We start from the raw sequence: 24,992 nt of genomic DNA on the forward strand, positions 1-24,992 counted from the left end.
TTAATCCTCCCAATGTATGAGCAAGGAATGTGTTTCCATTTCCTCATGTTCTTTTTATACTTATTGAAGTAGTTTTGTGGGTGTTTTGGAGGGGGTACAACTAGCAGCACTCAGGGGTTATTCCTGGCTCTGTGCTCAAAAATCTCTCCTGATAGGCTTGGGGATCATATGGGATGCTCAGAACCGAATGGGGTCCGTTTCAGGTTGGCCACTTGAGAGGCAAATGCCCTAACTCTGTGCTATCACTCTGACCCTGAAGTTGTTTTGTAGTTTTCTGTGTTTGGCTCTTTCATTTTTAGTTAATTTATTTCTGAGGTTCTTGATTTTCTGAGGCATAATTGTGAATGGGATTATTTTTAACATGTCTTTTTTCTCTTTCATTATTTGTATATAGGAAAGCTATGGCTTTTGCATGCTAATTTTGTTGTTGTTGTTGCTGTTTTTGTTTTTGTTTTTGAGCCACACCCAGTGACCCTCAGGGGTTACTCCTGACTATGTGCTCAGAAATCGCTCCTGGCTTGGGGGACTATATGGGACTTGGAGATCAAACCCAGGTCTGTCCTGGATCAGTCGCTTGCAAGACAAACGCCCTACCACTTCGCTATTGCTCTGGCCCAAGCATGTTAATATTGTAGGCTGCTACTTTACTATAAAAATATTGTTTTGGTGCTGGTGTGTTAGTACAGCATGTTGGGTCTTTTGTCTCTAACCTGGTTAGATCTCCAGCATCTATAGTTTCCTGAGCATAGCTAGGAGTGATTCCTGAGGGCAGAGCCAACCAAGATTAACTTCTGAGCACCATTGGGTGTTCTCACCTCCCCCCCAAATCATTTGATTCTAGAAGCTTTTTTGTAGAGTCTTTAGTTCTACAGTATCATATTATCCTCAAAAAGTGAGATCTTGACTTCTTCCTTTCCTATCTTGATGCCCTTGATGTCTTTTTCTTGTCTAATTGCTATAAAAAGTAGTTCCAGAACTATATTGAATAGAAGTGGCGAGAATGGGAAACCTTGTCTTGTATCTGATCTTAAAGGAAAGGTGTTTTAGATTTTTCCTAATGAATATGTTTGCCATAGGCTTCTGGTAAATAGCTTTGACTGTGAGGAAAGTTTCTTTAATTCTTAGTTGTTGAGAGATTCTATCATAAATGAGTGCTGTATCTTGTCAAATGCTTTCTCACTGTTCTTATGGCATATCTCACATATGGACTTTAATATCATGTACTACCATAAACTGCCTCTTCAACTTTGAGTTTCTGTGATCTAATTATGTATATAGAGGTACTAAAGATAGTACAATGGTTAGAGGGTGAGAGTACACAATTTGGATTTGGGTTTGATACTTGTCATCACATGATCCTCAAGCATCAACAGTGCAGCCCTGATTCTAAGAACCACCTGATGTTACCCTGTAGGCTCCAGAATACTTCAGAGATGACCTGAGTAGTTCCAGAACTGAATGGAAAAATTTTTAATAACAAAGATTGTTGACTGAGACATACATACAGCTAAATACCTGGAGAAGCACCCTCCAAGAGAAATACTAAAAATAAGTTGGAGAAACCACTTTACTCTCAAATTTTTTTTGTGGACTTTGATATCATTATTATCAAAGGAGCAGGAAATCCAACAAGAAAAGTGGAATTTTGTTTTGTTAGTAAATTAGATACTCATTTAAGGCCATAATAGAGAGGAATAGAGTAATGTTTTTGAGTTAGTTGAGAGTTCAACAGAATAATATATTCTCTCATTTAATCTGACTTTCTTAGCAAGCCACAAAGACAAAATAACTGATTATTTTTATTTTGGTTAAAAACAATTAAAATATAATACAATTATTTCATGAATATAGCACAAAAATAAATATTAGTCAGGTTGTCATTAGATTGGGGTTTGGCTTTATAACATGATAATCTTCAACTTTTGTTTTCACAGCTATATAATGACTAAATAAATTTGATGACTTCTGGACCAAGCTAAAAATTCCATGACTTGGCAATGCACTTAACTCGTAATAGGGAATATCATGACATATTCTTTGTTTTATCTCTCAAGGATATTTGCATATCTGCCAGTAAGGAGAAGGATATTGAAGCCAAGTTGACTCTGGTGATTGAGAACTGGACCAATCAGAATCTGAGTTTTGCCCCATTTAAAGGAAAGGGGGAGCTTCTGCTCAAAGGAACAGAATCTGGAGAAATTATCACCCTGATGGAGGATAGCTTAATGGCTTTGGGTTCCTTACTCAGCAACAGGTAAATTTATAGTTATGGGGCAGAATGGTTCAATATGTAAGGTTATAAAATATCACACAAAAGGTTTTACAGCCTCAGTAAAACTCAAGATTCTGACCCACAGAGCTTACTTTTTGTGTTCATTTATGAATGGACTTATTTTACCTAATAATCATGACCTTCATCTTTACTGGCTATCATCTTTGGTTCCTGTTTTTCCTGGTGGGATCCATCATAATTATTTTTCCTAAATTGGCAAATTATTTTCTGAAGATCTTTGCTCCCTACTGAGATGACTGCTTCATTTTAACTCCCATCTCTGATTTGTCATCATTTCTTTCCTTTGCTAAGCTTGCTCAAGTGTTTGCCTAATGGCCCAGGTAAAGCATGCTGGCAGCATATGAAAGGAATATACCACTAGGAACTTGGAACTTACAGGCCTGCAATTTTTTAATGGTGGAAAGGGAGCTGTTTTAGTGCTGGATCCACTGTGAACTCAATGAAGCAATCTGTCCATCATGAAAGTGTCTGAAGTCTCTATGTGGTTTTAGGAAATTTCTGCATGACTCAGATTAAGTATAATGGGCATGAACAAACTCTAATTCCCTAGCTGACTAGGCAGTAATCCTCAACTCTTCTTCCAAGTATACCTAAGAGACATGCTACAAACCCTTTAATGAACAGAGACCCATATTTGGGATTCTAACTCTCCATATCCAGGCTAGGCTACAGGCTGATTGATGAATAGGATCTGGCATGATATTTGGCCCTAAAGATGGATACTGGTCACATAGCTTCTACTCTGGGGGATTCCGAGTTATTAATGGGAATTAGATTTTAGATGCATCTTTTGCTTTTTGGGAAATTCTAGAATCTGAATAATCTTAACAGAGAGGGCAGTTGGATATTCAGTGGTCTGAACATTTTGGCCTATGACTTTTTTTTTCATTGAAAAACTTGTCATGCAGGTTTTCTAAAAAAAAATAACCTTTAGTAGAAGAGTGTATCCTTGTATAGTGTCTTCTGGTGAAGGAACTCAGCAACCCAAGTCCTTATTTTCTTAACTTGATTATAATTTGATTAGCAGATTGCTTGTATAAAGTACTAGTAAACTCAATGTTGAATCCCTGCTAAGAAGGGTAATAAAGATATCTAAGGAACTACTACGTAGTAGGGAACTTTGTAGCACTAATTGGATGAACAAAATGTTATTTCAAGAACTAACCTAAGATGGATCAATGAATACTGGATCACTAGCACTGTTTGGATGTAACTTCTTAAGGCAAATATTTATCTCCAGGGGGCAAATGTTTATATCCAGAGGCTGGATTCTGGATAGTATCTAGAATATGTCATTACCTAGCTGGTGGAGCCTTGTTTCGACAAGGCTCCCAGTTTCACCAGGCAAAGCAAATACCTGACCAATAGATTTAATTTCCTAAAATAACCACCCATACCATCCTAGTCTATATTACATGATTTTGAGGATGCATTTGTCAAGTTTAATGCCTTTCAACCTTAACATAATGGCTATATAGGCAGAATAAATTGGGCAATAAGAGGCAATCCCAGAAGCAACCAACATAATTCCTTTCCTGGATTTCTGTTATATAAAATTTGACTATTACTATATATATATCTATCTATTACATGGAAGCAGAAATAAAATCACTATAATTCTAAGAGTTTTGCTCATACAAATATCATTAGCTATAAGAAATTATTAAGTGTTGCCTATAGAAAATAAGTTTACTTTCCAATGGCTATATTATTTTTTGAATATTCTTTAGAATGCAATGTTTTTCATTCTTTTTAGATATAATACTCCATTTAAGAAAACTATTCAGAATTGGGTATATAAATTGTCCACGTCCTCAGATATAATTGAAGAGTGGCTGGTTGTCCAGAACCTTTGGGTTTATCTTGAAGCAGTCTTTGTAGGTGGTGATATTGCCAAACAACTACCTCAGGTAAATAAATTTTTAGTGATTTCTGATTTAGGAATCGTTAATTTTTTTGTGTTGTTTCTGTCTTAGACTTTTACAGAAACATATAGTTACATACTGAATGGCCATCATACATATTCAATACATATGTTATATATTATATACACATTATATGCATATAACTATCAAAATTATACCTGAGGTTGACAATTATGTATATTTTATAATTTTGTATTTTATAATATGTATATTTTATATTTTATAAATAAATTGAAACACACCACCTTTGTTTCTAAGATGCTTTAGCTTTACAGCATCAGTGTTGAGTCATAACAGATATCTTATCATCAGTGCCCAAGATGTTTATTCTCTGGTCCTTTGCAAAAAAGACTTTTACTTTATTTTTTATAAAACTAGCTAGCCTAATAGTGCTCTGAGACAACACCACTTTTGGGAGTAGAGCCTGTGGGATAGAAGATAGAATTCAGGGTTTCACACATGATGGTGACTTGTGCTCTACCACTCGAGCTAACTTTTTTACTAAGAGCTCATCTTAGTATACATTAGCAGAAAGAAGAAACTCGGATTTCAAATGGTGACTAGTCAATCTTCAGGCTGTTAAAAATTGTGAAGTACATTCAAAACCAGTGCTGTTTAGTGATAGTACTTCATTTCTTTTTCAAGTTAACCTCATAATAATCCTCTGAGAGTAGAATCAAAATTAATCTGTATTCTGTTGGCACAATATAGCTATTAGTAAGTAGATCAGAAACACACAGAGGAGCAAAGAAATCTAGCCCCAGAAACCTGTAACAAAATCTTTAAAACAGCTCTTCTGGGGACTTTAAAACAAATACCAGACTTATTAATAACTTTAGTCTATGAAGGTAACTTTCCTCTTATGAAATTATGCTCATCTTTTCTGAATTTTGATACCTACAAACAGGATCTACAGAGATTAAAAATCAAGGATAAAAGGATTTTGAAATGACTGGTTTTCCTTTGTAACACATTTTCAAACATGGACATTTTCTTTTTTAATTAGAAAACTGCATTTTAAAAAAAGGCCAGATTATGCCAATTTCTAGAGGCACTTTTACATTTGAATGCAAAACTTAACATCATCCATAGTAAATAGACAATTTTCATTTGCAAAAATGTAAATGAAGCTTTGTTAGGGTTTTTACTGTTTTCTTTTTTCTATTTCCTGAGGTAGTATTAGGCTGTAATTATTCCAAGGTTCCTGAGATCAAATTATTTTTATGCTTCTTCAGTTTGCTCATCAAACCAAAGCACCTGAGGTGTTGAAAGACTGCATTTGCACTTTAAGTTCTGCAAATTAATCATGTGGCACTTTGAAAAATGTATTAAATGTAAGGAAACAAATAAGCGATAAGTCCTATTGTGATAAAGCAACATTTCAATAAACAGTTTTATGACTTGGCTTTTATTATTTAAAATCAATTCAGAAGAAAACAATCTCCCTTTAGATGATATAACCTAAAACTAGAGACTGGTGTGAAGATCAATAGGAAATTCCAAAGTGAACATTTTGCTTCATTCAATTGTCCAAAGGCTAATTCTCATCAACTATGGATTTGCTTCTAGGAAGCAAAACGTTTCCAGAATATTGACAAGTCATGGATAAAAATAATGCAAAGAGCTCATGAGAATCCTAATGTAATTAGTTGCTGTGTTGGAGATGAAACCATGGGGCAACTTTTGCCTCATTTACATGAACAACTGGAAGTATGTCAGAAGTCACTGACAGGGTAGGAGCTTAATTTTTATGTGTTCTATTATTATTTATTTTGGTTTTGGGGTCTTACCTGGTGATGTTTGGGGGCCATTCCTGGATTCATGCTCAGCTGTGACCCTAGATGCTGCTCAGGGGACTATCTGCATGCCAGAATTCCAACTAGGTTCAGTCAAATGAAAGGCAAGTACCTTTTTTAAAATGCCATAACACTTTATTATTAAAATAAAAACTTTTTTTTTAAAGTGAGGGGCCCAAGATCCAACCTAAGTTTGATCCCTAGCATCCTCTACGGCTCCACAAACACCACTAGGAGCAATTCCTAGTGCAGAGCTAGGGGTAACCCCTGAGCTTAGGAGATGTGGACAAAAACAAACAACAATTTAAACAAATAAAATTTAAAAAATAAAAACCTTTATAATAGTGTTTCATGCACATTATTCCAACATCATACCTTTTTTACCAGTGTATCATCTACCTCATCTAAGGACCAACCTAAGTACCTTAACCTTCCTACTTCTCTATGGGTCATGACATATCAGCTTAACTGTGGTTCTATTCCAGACATGTTAATAGTATTGCCTATATCTTTAATTTGGTAAAGACTTTTTATATTAATTAATTTTTAATAAAAATGCACCTTAAATTGAGTAGTGAATGAATGTAGTATATTCATTTATAAACTGTGTGGCTTAAATCACAGAAATGTACTTGTTATTGTGGTGGATATCAGAAGTCTGGAAAACTTGAAGGAAAAATGTTCCTTGTTTCTTCCAGAATCTGCTTGCTCTAGGAGGTCCTTGACATGGGGCTTCATAATTCCTTTCTTTGTCTCTGTCTTCACTCATGCTTCACATGAGGGTCCTGAATTCCAGGTTCTTATTCAAGAAGTAAGATGGCTCAAAAATTCCCTCTCTTCTAACTAGTGAGGCTATTTTGAGTTTGCTAAGTTAATTTCAAGTATTTATGGCATAAGGGCTTCTTTCCATTCACAAAACTAACAGATGTCTTGATTGTATGCATCTTGTAATAGTTGACATTGACCTATTTTTAAATAGATGGACCCTAAGTAATTTATGATCCATATTCATGACTTCTTCATGAGATTGCCTCATCATAGAGGCTATATTTGGATCAAGGTTTTTGGCTCTGCAGTGTGCATGGCTTTAAGGATGTGATTGGTGGAATGTGATGCTTCTCTAGCTCCCTGTTCATGCTATAAAACAGGATGCTATCTCGTAGGATTGGGGGAGTGTATAGGTGGACTCCTTTGTGGTTATAGGTCCTGACCATTCCAGGAAGCTTGTTTCTACTTCTATTTCCCTGTATTTCTTATGAGGGCACTATTCTCACTGAACCACATTGCCATGGGTTGCAGGACTCATCTGGAGAATTCAGGGTAATTTTCTCAAATCCTTAAATTCAGTCATCTGCAAAAACCTAAATAAGGTCACAGCTGTAGATTTAAATCAGGAGTCCTCAAACTACAGCCCACAGGCCACTGAGGATAAATGTCCTCTGAGAACATTTATCCAGTCCACAGTGTTTTTGCCACCATTGCCTGTCCTGCTTAGCAGACAAATTGTCCCAGCCAGCGTGAGTGTGAGTCCCAGCCAGTTTGAGTGAGTGTGTGGGATGTGTGCAGCACTCTCTGACTCACACCTTTTTCTAGACTTTTCTTAGTCTTGGGCAGGGGTCCTCAGACTACGGACCGCCAAAAACAGGTCCTTAGTTCCCATTGAGATATTGGTAAGTTTGTTGATTTAACTGTACTTGTTCTTCACTTAAAAAAATTTTTTTGGCCACACCCCTTTGATGCTCAGGGGTTACTCCTAGCTAAGCACTCAGAAATTGCCCCTGGCTTGCTGGGACTATATGGGACGCTGGGGGATCGAACTGCAGTCCTTCCTTGGCTAGGGCTTGCAAGGCAGACACCTTACCTCTAGCGCCACCTCGCCAGCACCTCACTTTAAATATTTTATTTGTTCCCATTCTTTTTTTATTACTTCAAAACAAGATATGTGCAGTGTGCATAGGAATTTTTTTTATCATAGTTTTTGTTTTTAACTATAGTCCAGCCCTTCAATGGTCGAGGGACAGTGAACTGGCCCCCTGTTTAAAAAGTTTGAATAACCCTGCTCTAAATAATATAGGAACAAGTCTTTTTTGGGATATGTATTTAGCTCCCACAAGTGTGTAATAAGTGATGTACACTCAAAACAATTAACTGTACAATTAACAGATTCCAAGGGGTTCAGATTTATCCTTGTTATGCCTATATCTTGGCTTAATGTTTATTTCCCTCCTTTACTATAAAGATATCCTGGTTTAGAAAAAACTGATGTGTTCACACTAGGTTTAGCCCTTGAGATGTACAAAACTTATAAAGATCACAGAAGGGCTCTTTTGTTTTGGGGGAGGGTCACACCCGGCAGCACTCAGGGGTTACTTCTGGCTCTACGCTTAGAAATTGCTCCTGGCAGGCTCGGGGGACCATATGGGATGCTGGGATTCGAACCAATGACCTTCTGCAAGAAAGGCAAACACCTTACCTCCATGCTATCTCTCTGGCCCCACAGGAGGGCTCTTGATGAGAAAAATAATGGAGTAATTTTGTTTGAATCCACCCATTCCTGGTGGAAATAGGCTTAGCAGATATTTTCAGAGGCAAATAGAAAATGGTTACAAGTTTTTACTATTATCTTATTGAAGAAGTTAGTGATTTTCCTTAACAAATCATCAATAATTCATTAAAAAATCATTTGGTAATGTGACTTTACTTAAAGGTATTTGGAGAAGAAGCGATTACTATTTCCAAGATTCTTCTTTGTGTCTGATCCAGTTCTCTTGGAAATTCTTGGACAAGCCAGTGATTCCCATACCATACAGGTAAAATTAAAATATATATTAACTAACTTTTTTAATACAATCAGTAATAAATTGACATTAAAATCTCAAAAGTATAAATAAGAAAGAAGAATATGAAAAAGTGTAGTTTGTAGGGCTAGGAATGTGCAAAGCACTTGAATGAACATCACAAATAATTATAAAAGGCCTAGGGTTTGATTCTCCGAGACCAATATTATTGTTAATTATGAATTGTTTGTGTACTTGGGACCCATCAGCCTAAGTTGATTCTGGTTGGTGCTGGTAAGAGTTATTCAGCAGTTGAATGATCTTAGCTGACTTCTTCATTTTTTTGTTTTTATTTCCTTATGTGTAAAATCAGGAGAAGTGATTCCTACTCATAGGATTTTATAAGATAACCCATTGAAAATTATCTAGGAACACAACCTATAAATACAACCTCATAAAATTCAATATCTTGTTGTGAATAGTTTGGTCTAGATATTTTTAGAACTATAAGGTTGTAAGATTGTGTGTGTGTGTGTGTGTGTGTGTGTGTGTATGGCCAAATTCTGGCTTATAGCCATTCTCCTCAAGACTGAAACAGTCCCCTCAGAATAATTTCTGATTTGATAATTGGGGGTAAATAATAACCAATATTTTTCAAGTTGGTTTTCAGGAATGATCAAGAGAGACATAAAAACTGTATGTGGTAGAGAAAGCCACGAGAAAAGACAGGGTTGAACTTGACAGGAAAGAGGATGTATGGGGGGTGGGGAGAAGGTAATGTGGAAGGTGTATTTGTAGGACTTAGAGGAAGGCATTCTGTAGAGTTGGATTGTAAAAATTAGAGCTCCTTGGACCAGAAAGATTGTTCAAAGGACGAGTCTTTGAGCCAATTTTCAGCAACACCTGATCCCCCCAAGCACTTCCTAAAATAAGCCCTAAGAACAGAGTCAGGAATAATCCTGAACACCATCTGGACCAGAGAGAGAAATCAATGGGTTAAGCACATGCCTCGTATGAGAAGCCACAGGTTTGATCCCTGACCCCAGTACTAGGTGGTCTCCAAGCACTGCCAGGAGTGATCAATGAGCAACAAAGTCAGAGTAACCCTTGCACAGTGCAGGGTGTGGCTCCCCTGAAGTCAAACAAAGCAAAAGAAAAGAAAATAATTAAAAAAGAAAAGCAAAAAAACCCGGGGCTTCCAAGTTGGTCATGGCATAGGTTTTCTTCTGAGACAAAAGAGAAAATTTTCTTTTTAAAACAATTCTTATATTTGGAAAGCAATTGCATTATAACATTTTCTAAGTTTTAGACATGCATTATTATAAATAAGTATAAGTATATATTAGTTTAAGTTCACCACTAAGAGTTCAGTTTAATATACAGAATAAATAATCTTCCAGGTGCCAGGGATAAAACTCAGATCTCCAAATATATTCAATATTTCAATATTCAATATTCAGGCATATATTCAATGGCTGCATATTTCTACACATATAATTTTTTTCTTTTTGGATTTTGGGTCAAACACAGGGATGCCCGGGTTTATTATTTGTTCTACACTCAAAATTTACTTCTGATGGGGTTGGGGGCCATAAGAGATACCAATGATCAAACCCCAGTTGCAAGCATGCAAATAAAATGCCCTGGCTCCAAGACTGGCTCCAAGACTCTGGACTGTTTTAAAAATTAAGTAAAAATTATTATTTTAAAAAATGTTTTTTGCCACATCTGGTGGCACTCAGGAATTACTCCTGGCTATGCGCTCATAAATCGCTCCTGGCTTGGGGGACCATATGAAATGCCAGGGATAGAACCGCAGTCTGTCCTAGGTCAGCCACATGAAAGGCAAAGGCAAACACCCTACTGCGGTGCTATGTCTCAGGCCCCATACAAATTATTTTTAATAAAGAGAAATATACTCCTTTTAAAGACATCTCAATAGGGACCAGAGAGATAGCATGGAGGTAGGGCATTTGCCTTGCTTGCAGAAGGACAGTGGTTCGAATCCAGGCATCTCACATGGTCCTCAGCCCGTCAGGAGTGATTACTGAGCATAGAGTCAGGAGTAAACCCTGAACGCTGCTGGGCGTGACCCAAAAACCAAAAAAAAAAAAAAAAAATCAATAGTTTCTATGGAACCTCAGGTGTGATGTTTTTGTTTTGTCTGGTCTATTTTCACAGCCACATCTCCCTGCTGTATCTGATAACATAAATGAAGTTACATTTCATGCAAAAGAGTATGATCGTATGCTGGCTGTCATATCAAGAGAAGGAGAGAAAGTTGTGGTAATTTAACTTGGTTAAATGTATTATTACCTAATATATTAATTTGAGGTTTAACACTAAATAAAGAAATTCAGTCTGATTGAATGCAACTTCCTTATTGAAAAGGACTAAGGGTGGGTGTGGGTAGCTCTGTTTTGCTACAAACTAGTTTGGATAACTCATTTCACATGTCTGAAACACACTTAGTTATTTATAAGATGAAAGTTTTATGACCAGAGAATTTATATTTTTACCACAGTATTAATTTACTTTATTTTTAGTTTTAAATATTTTGTATAAAATTATATAATCTGTATCAAAATTATTTGTTAAGTGTATGAGATTTGTAAAAATGCAAAATGAATTTCTTTGTATTTGTAATATATGTTTTAGTTGGATACTCCTGTTATGGCCAAAGGTCCTGTTGAGATTTGGCTTCTGGACTTGTTAAAAATGCAAATGTCATCATTACACAATATAATTAGATCTGCATACTACAATGTCAGTGATTCTGGATTTCAGCTCCTACCTTTCCTCAATCACTTTCCAGCACAGGTGAGACTATACAGTATTGAAATAAAATGGTCAGCAGAAATGGAAACAGGAAAAACCACAACCATGAGCTTGTCACCTTGATTGTGTGAAGTTGCTTTAACTTTGAGCTACTTAGGGATCCAGCCCACCTTCAGCTCCAATTTTTTGTCCACTATTTTAGGCCAGCCACTTCAATCCCCCAGAAGAGGACATGCCACATTATCCCATCATTGAGACTAATCAGTGAGAATAAAATTATTTATTTTATATATAAAGAGACCTATATACATATATATATATGAATTAGTGTGTCTTTCTGAAGGAAAATAAGTCTTGGTTTTTCAGTGGTTTTCTGTTATGTGATTAAAAATTGGGATAATCTAAAGTAGGACTTCTTGTACAACTAAATTTTTAAAGAGAGAGCACCTTGGTGAAATCAGTTCCCCACAAAGGGTCAGACAGATTTTTCTCAATATTCCCAGAAGTCTTTTCCAATATAATCTTGGTATGGTATGAGTATTAGAATGAATTCATGGGCACCTTTGAATAAATAAACCATTGCTATTAGCAACACAGATGATGATAAGCTAACTGCAATTAAAACTCCGACCACTGAAAAAAAAAAACCCAAAAACCTCCTGCCCTGATTTCAGTCTATTGCCCTTTTCCTAATAAAAAAACAATCACTGCTCCCCCTTCTTCTGACTTGGAATGACTTGGAAGAATGTTGTTTGGGTGTGTGTATGTCTCATGTTTGTTTAAGGCATATTTATTTATTAATATGTTTTATCTAGCTTGAAACTTACCTTTTTACTCTCAGGGTTATCTTTTTATCCTTACCTTTCCTTACACAGAAAACATATCCCAGAAGCACCTTACTCTTCTTTAGAATTTACTGTTGTAAATTCAACATACTTAAGCTATCAGAATGACCTTTCCTTGTTAACCTGTCTGATGCCGTTTGAATGACTTGTCTTGCCTGCTTAGAGTAATGACTATGCATATTCACTCACTAGTGGATATAAATGAAAGTGTAGTGGATATGAATATTAAGTATACATTTCTATTTAAAATTTACTTTTAGCTTTTAGCACTTTTATTGAGGTACTGGGATTTAACATATTGTTAATTACACTTTTCATGCATACATCATCCAACACCACACCCATCACTAATGCATTTGCCTTCCTCTATCATTTTCCCAAGGGATCCTCCCACCTCTTTCTCCCATGTAATCTTAGTTTTTTTTAGATAAAATCTCCAGTTCCAAAAACTTTGGTCATTTTTTGTTCTGAATTTGACCCAGTATTACTACTGTGCTTCTTTATATCTCAAATATGAAAGAGACTTTGTTTATTTGTTTTGGGGCCATACTCAACAGTGCTCAGGAGTTACTCCTGGCTTTGAGATCAGGAATCACTCTTGGAGGGCTTGGGACCATATGGGATGCTGATTGAACTCAGGGCATCCACGTGCAAGACATATTACCCACTCTATTATCACTCCAGCCCACATGAGAGAGATAAAAAAATATTGTATTATAAATAAAGCTAAACTCTTAAAAATACTACACAAGTATTTTATTTAAAATTCTTTAAAACATTACCTTTGCTTTATTCTAAAATAGTGTTTTTAACACCTTGGTCAATGGAATAAAGTGTCAAAATTTGGGAGGAGGAGAAAAATAAAGATAGAGATATAGCTCAGGTGCTGAGGCCAGAGTGATAGCACAGTGGTAGGGCGTTTGCCTTGCACATGGCTGACCCAGGACAAACCTGGGTTCAATCTCTGGTGTCCTATATGGACTCCCCAAGCCAGGAGCAATTTCTGAGTGAATAGCCAGGAGTAACCCCTGAGCGTCACCGGGTTTGGCCCAAAAGCCCCCCCCCCCCAAAAAAAAGATAGTGCAGGTGTAGATGTCATGTCATCTGAAGCCCTGAGTCTTAATTTAATGTCCCTCATATCCCCATGTCTAGTACCACTGGCCTAAACTGGGCTTAAGCAGCACCAGATGACCCATATAAATATTTTTAGAGGACCAGAAAAAGGGCTAAAGGGGATAAGGTACTTGATTTGTCTTTGAGTGATTTAGGTATCCAGCCTTTAATACCTTGTATTCCCTCACCCTGTTATCCTATATACCACAGAGAAGTGAGATCATCCTGATTTTGTCCTTTTCTGACTTCATGTAACATGAAGTGGTAGTAAATTGAATGATATCATCATTTCTTTCAGCCTCATAGTGTTCCATTGAGTGGATTGTATACCACAGCTATATAATTCACTCATTTTATCTTGGACAACTAGGTTGATTTCACGGCATAGCTATTGTGGTAAGGGCAATGAATAAAGCTGTGCATATGTCCTCTTCAATGGATATTGTGTGTCCTGTGGGTAGATACCCAGAAGTGGGTCATATAGCTACTGAATAATTTTTAAAAATACATTTTTAATTGAATCACCATGAGATACACAGTTACAAAGTTGTTCGTGACCGAACTTCAGTCACACAATATCCAACACATACCTTCACCAGTGCACACTTACCACCACCAATGTCTCCAGTTTCCCTCTTGCCTCTCTCCTGACCTCTCACTGCCTGCCTTATGGCAGACATTCCCCTCCCCTCCATTATTTTCATTTTGCAATATTGTTACTGAAGGGGAAATTTCTCTTAGAAACCTTACCTTCTTATTTTTTGGGGGTAAGTTGGAGGAAACACAGCTACCATGCTCAGGGCTTTCTCCTGGCTCTATATGCAGGGATCACTCCTAGGGGGATCAGAAGACCATATTGGGTGCTGGGGATTGAATTTGGGTCAGCCACTTGCAAAGCAAGTGGTTTACCCACTGTGCTTGCTTTCTGGCCTGAAATCTTACTTTCTCTCTTACACTCTCCTGCAGTAAATATATAGACAGATAAATATATATATAGTTAATGATATGGACCTTAGTGAGAGGGACAGAGTAGGAAAGAAGCTAAGCAGCAGATCAGATTTAAGAGATCCATAAAGAACTTTGGAAATACTGTGTAAAACAATACACAATAAAAAGTCAATTCCATTTGCTTTTCTTGTCAGCAAAAGCAAAGCAAAACAAAATGACAAAAATGCACCTAAAACAACAAATGGATGTGTCTGGTGATCACACACACACACACACACAAACACACATATATATAACATGTTATATATGATGTATGATCTATAATTGGGTGCTGCCTAACATGCTTAAAATGTTCCTTAAAAGACTGTGATCACCAGATATATATATCTGGTTATATGATATATAACATATATCATATATGATATATAACATATATCATATATATAATATATTATATATGATGTATGATGTATGTGTATATATGTACATATATATAGGTTGTAACCAATTATAGGTTAGACCAGTCGTGGGCAATGTTTTTCTTCAACTGAGCCAAATCTCGCCAAAACCAAGATTAAAAAATTTTTTTGAGAGCCACATTTTTAAAACTGAAAGCACATAGAATGGTACACTGTCAGGAGGAAATTCACACAGAAATTCAAGCTCCCCCATACCACATGACCCGACTGGAGTTGTGTGGAATCTGCCACAGGGGCTGCACACAGGGCGCGCACTGACAGAGGCAAGGAGCAGAGTCCTGACTCCTGGAGGAGCGCCCGGCACACAAAAGAACTGCATTAAAAAGTGTAAAGAGCCACATGTGGCTCGTGAGCCGCGGCATACAGACCACTGAATTAGGCCAGTCAGCTGAGAAGAAAAATTCCTCAGCCCTTTCAGTGCTTTTCAGGTGGGATGATGAACCCAAATGGCATTAGGAAGGTTAGTAAAGGAAAAGTACATTTGGTAACCTGTATATGAAAGATTTGCTTGGCAATAATTTCTAAAGAAAAAAATTGAGTAAGTTCAGTATTAGTTCTGACTTAAAAGATCTGAGATATCAAGGAGATAGAAGATTTCATCTTGACAAAATGTGGAACGGAGGAAGTTGTCTCAGAAAGAAAATGTGTTCAGGCTCAGGGCAAGAGCACATGCTTTACATGTGGGAGGCCCAGATTTGGCTTTTTGTGAGGGTAAAGTGGTTTATGGTTTGGGTAAAACCTAGTGGTGCTCAGGGCTGACTCCTGGCTCTGTGCTTAGGAATAAATCCTAGAGATTGTTAGGGTATTATATGTGGTGTCAGAGATAGAACTTGAGTAGACTGTGTGCAGGGACAGTGAATTATTCTTTTACTATTTCTCTGGCCCTAGAGACCCAGATTTGATCCCCAGCATAGCTTGGTCCCTAGAAAACCTCCAAGGGAAACCTCTGAGCTACAAGGCAGAAAAAGTTTCGGAGCACTATTGATTGTGTCCCTCCCCCTCCAAAAAAAAAGAACACTAAACAATGTTCACCTTAGATCATTCCTTCCTTATATTACAATTCAGACCATAAGCAGAGTGGTGGTGGCAGCTGTGACTGTTTCTATGAGGAAAAGGACGAAGAAGCTGCTAAGTCTCTAGGGTCTTCATTGCCCTTATCTTAAACTAATCTAAATTCTGGGTCTAAGGCAAGGTAACAATTTCTCCTAAAATATCCTGGCTGTTTGCATGTACACACAGCTCATTATTTCTACACTGAAATAATAAAGTGCCCATAGTTATTTTACCTTTTATTAATAAAAGTTTTGGGGAACTAAAACTGTTGAAAGCTGTTTTTCTTTTGATATTTCCCCCTTTGAGTGTAGACAAAATTCATCTATCTTTTAAAGGTGTATAAAACTCTGTTTGCCTCTGTAAGTTTTATTGAAATCATGGTTTAAATATTTGGCATATGTATTTTTCTCCTAAATTTGTAGGTTGGGCTTCTGGGAATTCAGATGTTGTGGACACATGATTCAGAAGAAGCATTACATAATGCAAAAGATGACCGAAGGATCATGCAACAGACCAACCAGAAATTTTTGGATATTCTAAATATTCTCATTTCCCAGACCACACATGACCTAACCAAGTTTGATAGAGTGAAATTTGAGACTCTGATTACCATCCATGTGCATCAGAGAGATATTTTTGATGACTTGGTAAAGTATCCCTTGTTTTAAATTAAAACTAATCTTGAACACATATAACATAATAATTTTTGATAGTGAAACACTATAGATATTTCCTCACATACATGAACCTTCTTTTTATGGTTCTTTTTAACTACTTTATCTGTCTTTACTATACATACATATATATATATGTATATCTACATATATATATCTATCTGATGTTTTACCAGTGGTTTTCAACTGCTGGTCCTTTATCAGTTGTAATATGGTTGTTTAAACAGTGGAATATAATCATGATTCTGAAGTATGAAACCAACTGATGGTAAACTATTTGTTCCATTAAACCAGTAACCAGGGACATGATACAATGTAGGTGGATTTGACCATTATACTAGGATGAGACCATTAAGAACAGAGAAATATGAACTGAATACAATTAATGTGAGACCTGTGGTCTTTGTCCAACTGATAGTATCTAGTAGGGATACAGGCTCAGTTTGGAAAAGCTTCGGTAGAATGGGAAGGGAAAGGATAATATTTATGTTCCCTTTAGAATAGGGCTTTTTTTTTTTTTTTTTTTTTTTTTTTTGGTTTTTGGGCCACACCCGGCGGTGCTCAGGGTTTACTCCTGGCTGTCTGCTCAGAAATAGCTCCTGGCAGGCACTGGGGGACCATATGGGATTCGAACCAACCACCTTAGGTCCTGGATCGGCTGCTTGCAAGGCAAACACCGCTGTGTTATCTCTCCGGGCCAAGACTAGGGCTTTAAGGAATGGTCTGGAGGGGGGCTGGAGAGAGAGAGAGCAGGTAGATTGTTTGTATTGTATACATCAAAATTGGGTTCCATCTCCAGCATTGCATATGGTCCCTTGAGCATTGGCAAGGGTAATTCCTGATTGTAGAGCCCTGAGAGTAATCCCTGACAATTGCCAGGTGTGAAAGAAAAAAAGTAAGAGAAAGTAGAAAGGAGAAAAGAAAGGAGAAAGAAAGAAGAAAGGAAGAAAGAAAAGAGAAAGAAAGAAGAAAGGAAGGAAGAATAAAAGAAAGGAAGAAAGAGAGGAAGACAGAGGAGGGAAGGAAACAGAAGGTGGGAGGGAAGGTGAGTGGGTGAGGGAGGAAAGGTGGGTGAGGGAGAAAGGAAGAAAGGGAGGGAGGGAGAGAGAGAAAAAGAAAGAAGAAAAAGGAAAGAAACAAAAATAAAGGAAAAAAGAAGAAAGAAACAAGAAAGGAAGGAAGGAAGGAAGGAAGGAAGGAAGGAAGGAAGGAAAAAAGGAAGGAAGGGAGGGAGGAAGGAATGAAGGGAAGGGAGGGGACGGGAGGGGAGGGGAGGGAAGGGTATGGGAGGGAAGGGGAGGGAAGGGAAGGAAAGGGAATGGCAGAGAAGGGCAGGGCAGGGCAGGGCAGGGCAGGGAAGGCAGGAGTGGTCTTGAGCAAGACCAAGTCCCTTTGAAGCAGTGGCCGTTTCTTGTTATGGGGGACTGGCTCTAGGAAGTCTTGATATTTTACCACTCCTTAAAATTGCTTTATTCTATTTGATTTGTCTCATTCTCAAAACATATCTCTCTGTTATGTAATTCATGTGACTTGGGTTCTTTCTTTAGAATATGATCACAGAGAGGAACCAGGGATGTAACACGGTATGTGTGAGGCCCTGGGTTTAGTCCCAGTCACTGCTAAAACACAACAAGAAACCAGGAGAAGATCTATTTTTTTTTAATTAACATGGATTCTAGAGTCCCACTTCTCAATGTGCCATGTGCCTATAGGTAGTATTGACATCACTGGGGAGCTTGTTAGAAAAGCAGAGTCCCCAGTCTCCTCACCTTCCAGACAGACTGATTTGTCATATGCACTTCAACAAGATTCCCAGAAGATTCATAGATATATTAAAATTTAAGAAATACTAGTCTAGGCCTATGATTCTCTAGGTAAACCATCAGGAAGCAAATAAGCTAAATTTGTGTTTAATTTGTCCTTCAACATTTGTCAATTTGTCCTTCAATATATTTATATTTTTCTTTTACTATATTGTGTTAACTATTATACTTCAACTTTAATTGGAGTTGACATTAAGAAGAATAGATGTGGGATGCAGTTTTTTATCTACTCTCAGCAAAACATGGAGGGTTGTCTGTGTATCTTAGAATTTTTAAATTTAGTAATGTAATTCAGTAATTTAGTAGAAGTTTAAATTTCATATAAAATAGATACAGATTTTTCAAAATTCTATAAATTAAAACTATTAGGGGTTCATTATTGGTTCAGAATTAGAAGACATTTGTTATTTTTATGAGGTCCCACATATTGCAAACACAGAACAAATATAGAAACTGATTTTTTAAAATATTGAATTTATTACAAATTTACTTCCTAACCAAATAAGATGAATATTAGCCAACATATTTGCATTTTAGCTTCAATATATACTTTTAGGAAGGCCTGATACATAGCAAAAAAGAATACCAGTCATTACTTTTCTTTCTCTTCTGCCTCTTCCTTTCCATCATAATACACTGTAGAAATGATGGTAGTGTCTCCATGGCTGCAAATCCCGAGTTAGAGAGTCCATGGAATGCATTTTGGTACCTGCAAGTACTTCTTTTCAAATGATGAATATAAATTCTGCTTTATAAGATTTGAGTCTTAACTGGAGGGGTAGACAATATCACAACAATGAAATAAGACTAACAACTAAAACTTTAAATAGCACAGAATCTATCAGGTAGAGATTTGAGTATTGTGTGATTCTAGAGTCTATTTCTGTCCGTTGAATTTAAGAAAAAGACCATTTTTTTTCCTGTGTAAATGCAGAATGGGTAAAACTTAAGTATAGGCATAGGCATACACGCACACACACACACACACACACACACACACACACACACAGTTATTCATGGTATGGTACAGGTATACATAGCCAGGCAGGTAGATTGATCTGGCTACAATGCCAGGAAAGGCATATATGACTGCACATACCTTTGCTTAATTTTTTAAAGTTCATTAATGAGTAAATTAAAAGCATCTATTCTTGAGTTTTATAATTTGGGATTGTAACAAAAGATATGTAACCTTTTGCATGTTCTGTTTTAAGGTAAAAATGCATATTAAATCAGTTACTGATTTTGAATGGCTGAAACAAAGTAGATTTTATTTCAAGGAAGATTTGGATCAAACTGTCGTATCTATTACAGATGTAGATTTTATTTACCAAAATGAATTTCTGGGATGCACTGATCGTCTTGTTATTACTCCATTAACAGATAGGTGAGAAAACCAGTTTTGTTATTCTATCTTGCAATTAAATGCCATGTTAAAATAGTGTTACAGTACATTTGAAATATTAACAAAAACATATTTCTACCTTGTTCAGTCTACCAATAAAATAACCGTTGCTGTTACTTACATATGCACATTAAATTTGGATGAAGGAGAAAAAAACTGAAGCAAGCTTGAATGTGGAGTATGAGCAATTAAATAATGAATTTTATATTAGAAGATGGAAAATATTTCAGGAACTATAAAAGAAGTCATTTGAATTGCAAAGGAGAAAGAAGCCTAAATTAGTCTCCTGGTACTTCAAATGTGAAAATTGATAGCTAGGATGAGATTCCTTGGTCAGGTCTGAATAATCAGGAAATGGAAGAAACATTCATAATTCCTTATGCTCGATGCCACTAAACCTCTAGTAGGCCTTTTTAATTTTTGTATATTTCATAATACTCAGTTCAACATGACCATGCACAAAAACCACTCAATAAATGCAGAGTCCAGTTGATTTGGGTCCATAGAAAAGTTAATTCTGCCATTACTTTAAATAGCATTGTCACTAGGCAAAACATAGACTTGGTCAAATCACATATTTAGCCTCCTTTTTATTTATCCGGATGTCCAGAATCTAATAGCTTACTTGTCAATGTTCTTTTTCTTACATTGGTATTTACATAAAAATCTTCACATTTCATTAAGTTTTACCAGGTTATTTTTTTAACCTTTTTGGTCTTTATTTCTTTAACACTCATGAGGGGAAAAAAATCCAATGATGAAGATGACAATGAGAAGAGAGAAGTACACGCAGCATAGATTCTGCCTCACTGGTGATGAGTTTTACCAGTTTTTTTAATTATAATTTAGCATTTTTTGATAAATTTTAATTGTGGTCAAAGTGGATTACAAATATTTCACAGTAATATTTAAGACACATAGTAACAATGAATGAGCGGCATTCCCACCACCAGTGTGGTCCTCCCTCCACCCCTGTTCCCAGGATGCATCCTATATCTCCCTCCTTTGCCCCCCCCCCCCCCGCAATGCTAGTGTAACTGTTCCACACTTGTACAGCTTGTTGTAGATTGGGTATAGATCTTGTTGTCGTTGACTTTGGGTTTGGTGTTCAAGTCTGATTGTTTTTAATTTCCATTAATATTGTTCACACGACTGACTGGTCTTGGTACCATCCATTTTTCCTCCTCAAATTATGAGGGTGAACAATATGATTCCAATAATGTGATTCTGTTGAAATATAAGAAAATATAAGGGAGAAGAAAAGAAAAAAACAAGAACAAAAACAAAAAACAAAACAAAGAAACTAGGAGGTGTCTATCTAGGTGTTATGAGTATCCATTTAGAGGAAGAAAGATAAAAAAGAACAAGGTAACAAAATAAAAGAAGAGCAAAAACAAAAATAAAAAACAATAGGCATTAATATTAAAAGTACCAAAAGAACAAGAAAAGAACAAACCAAAAACCCAAACCATCAACTACGAGGAAACAAACAACAAAAACAAAACTAAACAAACAAAAATCCCATTAAAAAATCAGAAACAAAAACAAAAAGAAGGCACTATAAAAATAAAAAACAGTTTAAAAAAAACTCAAGCCAGCAACTACATAAAAAGGTTCCTCTTCCTCCTCCTTCTCTTCCTCCTCCTCCTCCTCCTCCTCCTCCCTCCTCCTCCTCCTCCTTCCTCCTCCTCCTCTTCTTCTTCCTCCTCCTCTTCTCTTCTTCTTCTTCTCTTCTTCTCTTCTTCCTTCTTCTCTTCTTCCTCCTCCTCCTCCTTCCTCCTCCTCCTTCTTCCTCCTCCTCCTCTTCTTCTTCTTCCTTCTCTTCTTCTCTTCTTCCTTCTTCTTCCTCCTCCTCCTCCTCCTCCTCCTCCTCCTTCTTCTTCTTCTTCTTCTTCTTCTTCTTCTTCTCCTCCTCCTCCTCCTCCTCCTTCTCCTCCTCCTCCTTCTCCTCCTTCTCCTCCTTCCTCCTCCTCCTCTTTCCTCCTTCTTCCTCCTCCTCCTCCTTCGTCTTCACCCCTTCACTTCCTCCTTCTTCCTTCTTCCTCCTTCCTCCTCCTTCTTCTCATTCTTTTTCCTCCTTCTTCTTCCTCCTTCCTCCTCCTTCTTTTTCTCCCCTTCACCTCTTCCTCCTTCTTCCTCCTTCCTCCTCCTCCTTCTCCCCTTCACCTCCTCCTCCTTCTTCCCCCTTCTTCTTCCTTCTTCTCCTCTTCCTTCTCTTTCTCCTCCCTCACCTTCTCCTCCTTAACTTTCTCCTCCTTCAGTTTCTCCTCCTCCTTCACTTTCTCCTCCTTCTCCTCTTCCTCCTCCTCCTCCTCCCCCCTCCCCCCTCCCCTCCTCCTCCTCCTCCTCCTTCTTCTTTTTCTTCTTCTTTCTTCTTCTTCTTCTGGCACAGTAAATATTGGGGAAATTAGAATGGGAATTCCCTTGGCCTAAGAGATACTGGGTTTCTCTGTCCTTGAAGCATATTGCCATGGGAACAACTACAGGCTCCATACACGCTCATTTTCACACCCTAAGGCCTTTTATGGTGCTAGGAAACTTACCACTCAGTTGTGGATAATGACATATATGCCACTGTAGCTAGAGATCTTGTTATTTGCATAGGTCATAGGACAAAGGCTAGGAGAGAGTTTTCCTTTACGGTTCTAGAAGTTTACCAGGTTTTTTTTGTTTGTTTGTTTGTGTTTGGGCCACACCCGGCGGTGCTCAGGGGTTACTCCTGGCTGTCTGCTCAGAAATAGCTCCTGGCAGGCACAGGGGACCATATGGGACACCGGGATTCAAACCAACCAAGTTTACCAGGTTTTTAAAAATAGTTTTTAAAACTAGGTTTTGGACAAATGCAACAGAAGCTGGATCATGGACACAAGAAGACTCATTATTATTACCACTTGTAATAATATAAATATATATATATATAAATAATATAAACATTTTATAGTAGAGCATTTAATTGTAATGATATTGACTCATATCGTCTTGCAAAATATAACTCCATAAGTTCGTCTTTTTCCACTTTTGTGATTTCACATTGACACCTTGTCTTTGCATGGAAGGTTGAGATACCAAAAGTGAGTACTTCCATGTTTAAGTGGAAAATTTTATTTTCTACTCATTTAAATTGCACTTAATTGCATTATTAGGATTTATTGGGGCATATTATATATCATATTATAATAATATAGAAAACAGCTCAGTTAATAGTGAAAGATGAAGGGGAAAGTACATACTTACATCTAAAAAAGACTAGGGAGACAGACTAGTGACAAATAGCAATGGAGGTGTTGAAATTTGTCTAGAGCTTCCCAGTTGTTCCTTCATAGGATGGAGGATCCTTTCCTCAGAACTGAGTGGCTCAAAATGTCTCCCTTGAATAGACATCAATGCTGCAAGTGCAGTCTAGAACTCAGTTGAAATCTGGCTCAGCGCAATTCCCAATGTGTTCTCTATTTCAAAGTTTTGTTATCAGGACCACCTATTCATTTTCATCAAGGCAGAGCCTCTCACACAGCCAGATATTACCTGTTTCTGCCTTTAATATATGTATTTCTATTGGTAATAAGTCACTCTGTTTCTTTCAACTTTACTTCAGTGGGGTGCATCTCATTGGCTCCCACCTTTTCATTATTCTGTCAAGAAATCAATACTTTGTTTTTCAATTCTTTTAATGATCAATTAATGCCAAACTTTTATTTTTCATTTCTTCCTGACCCCTCTGGAGCCAGTTGTTAAAACATTTGTCAGCACATATGTGGCTATATCATTTTTGAACTAAGGATGGTTCCTGACCATAGCAGAAGAAAGGCCTAAGGACTGAAGAATGTAGAAGTTTGTCCCCAAAAGCACTGCTTCTATCAAGCACTCCAGATCAGTTTGGTTGCCTGTCTCTGTCATGTGGGCTGCTTAAATAATCAGATCCACGCCACTGACATTAATTTTGCTCATGCCTTCTCCCATAATCATGATGTTTTATCCACTTACTGTTTGTAGATGCTATATCACTCTAGCACAGGCGCTGGGAATGAACATGGGAGGTGCTCCAGCAGGACCAGCTGGCACTGGCAAAACAGAAACCACAAAGGACATGGGAAGGTGTTTGGGGAAATATGTGGTTGTGTTCAACTGCTCAGATCAGATGGATTTCAGAGGCCTAGGAAGGATTTTTAAAGGCAAGTGTCAAAGAATGTTATTTTGATTGAATATTTAATTGTATTTTAATGAATTCTATATAAATATAAAGTGATATTATCCAATATAGACCAAATTATTAAAGATTAATATAAAAGACATTGTCATTTTTTAGACAAAACCAACTGGACATCATCGTATGGTCATTGCTATTTTCAAAATAGTTCATGCATTGAATGTACATTAGACAATGAAAGTGGAATAAATTTATTTTGTCTGAAACAGTGGGGATAAGATCAAGATGTCAGAGAACACATGTGAATTGCCTTTCTGCATTAACTAGTCTTTAAAAAACATTACAACAGCAGTGAATGAGAATTCCTTTCTCCCCACATCCACTTCAGCAGTGGTTGTTGTTGTTCTTTGTGATGTTTGCCAGTCCTTGTGGCTTCAGATGATATCTCATTGTTGTTTTGATTTGCATCTCCATGATTAATAGTGATGTAGAGCATTTTTGTTCAGCCTTTTTGGAAAACAATACGGATCTTCCTTAAAAAACTGGACATTGAGCTCCCATATGTTCCAGCAATACCACTCCTAGGGATATACCCTAGGACCACAAAAATACATTGCAGTATTGCCCTCTGCACTCTTTTGTTCATAGTAGATCTATTTAGTATAGTCACTCCTATGTTCATAGTAGCTCTATTTAGTATAGTCAAAATCTGGTAACAACCCATATATCTGACAACAGATGAATGACTAAAGAAACAGTGGTATATCTACACAATGGAATACTATGCAGCTATTAAAAAGTGAAGTCACAAAATTTGCCTATACATGAATGTATATGGAGACTATATGCTGAGTAAAATAAGTCAGAGTGAGAAAGATAAACACAGAATAGTCTTACTCATCTGTGGTATTTAAGAAAAATAAAAGACAGTTTAGTAAT

General features: G+C 37.0%; 1 protein-coding gene across 1 annotated transcript in view; it reads left to right on the plus strand.

The window, feature by feature from the left end:
- DNAH8 (dynein axonemal heavy chain 8) overlaps positions 1 to 24,992 on the plus strand; it is a 406,635-nt gene that overhangs the window by 163,450 nt on the left and 218,193 nt on the right. Inside the window, 9 exon segments of the mRNA XM_049765310.1 lie at positions 2,055 to 2,254; positions 4,050 to 4,203; positions 5,788 to 5,951; positions 8,722 to 8,824; positions 10,973 to 11,077; positions 11,450 to 11,611; positions 16,430 to 16,654; positions 19,719 to 19,891; positions 23,900 to 24,078. Of these exon segments, the coding sequence (XP_049621267.1) occupies positions 2,055 to 2,254; positions 4,050 to 4,203; positions 5,788 to 5,951; positions 8,722 to 8,824; positions 10,973 to 11,077; positions 11,450 to 11,611; positions 16,430 to 16,654; positions 19,719 to 19,891; positions 23,900 to 24,078 (1,465 nt within the window).

Source organism: Suncus etruscus, chromosome 18 (assembly GCF_024139225.1).
Source record: "Suncus etruscus isolate mSunEtr1 chromosome 18, mSunEtr1.pri.cur, whole genome shotgun sequence".
In the NCBI taxonomy this organism is placed as follows: domain Eukaryota; kingdom Metazoa; phylum Chordata; class Mammalia; order Eulipotyphla; family Soricidae; genus Suncus; species Suncus etruscus.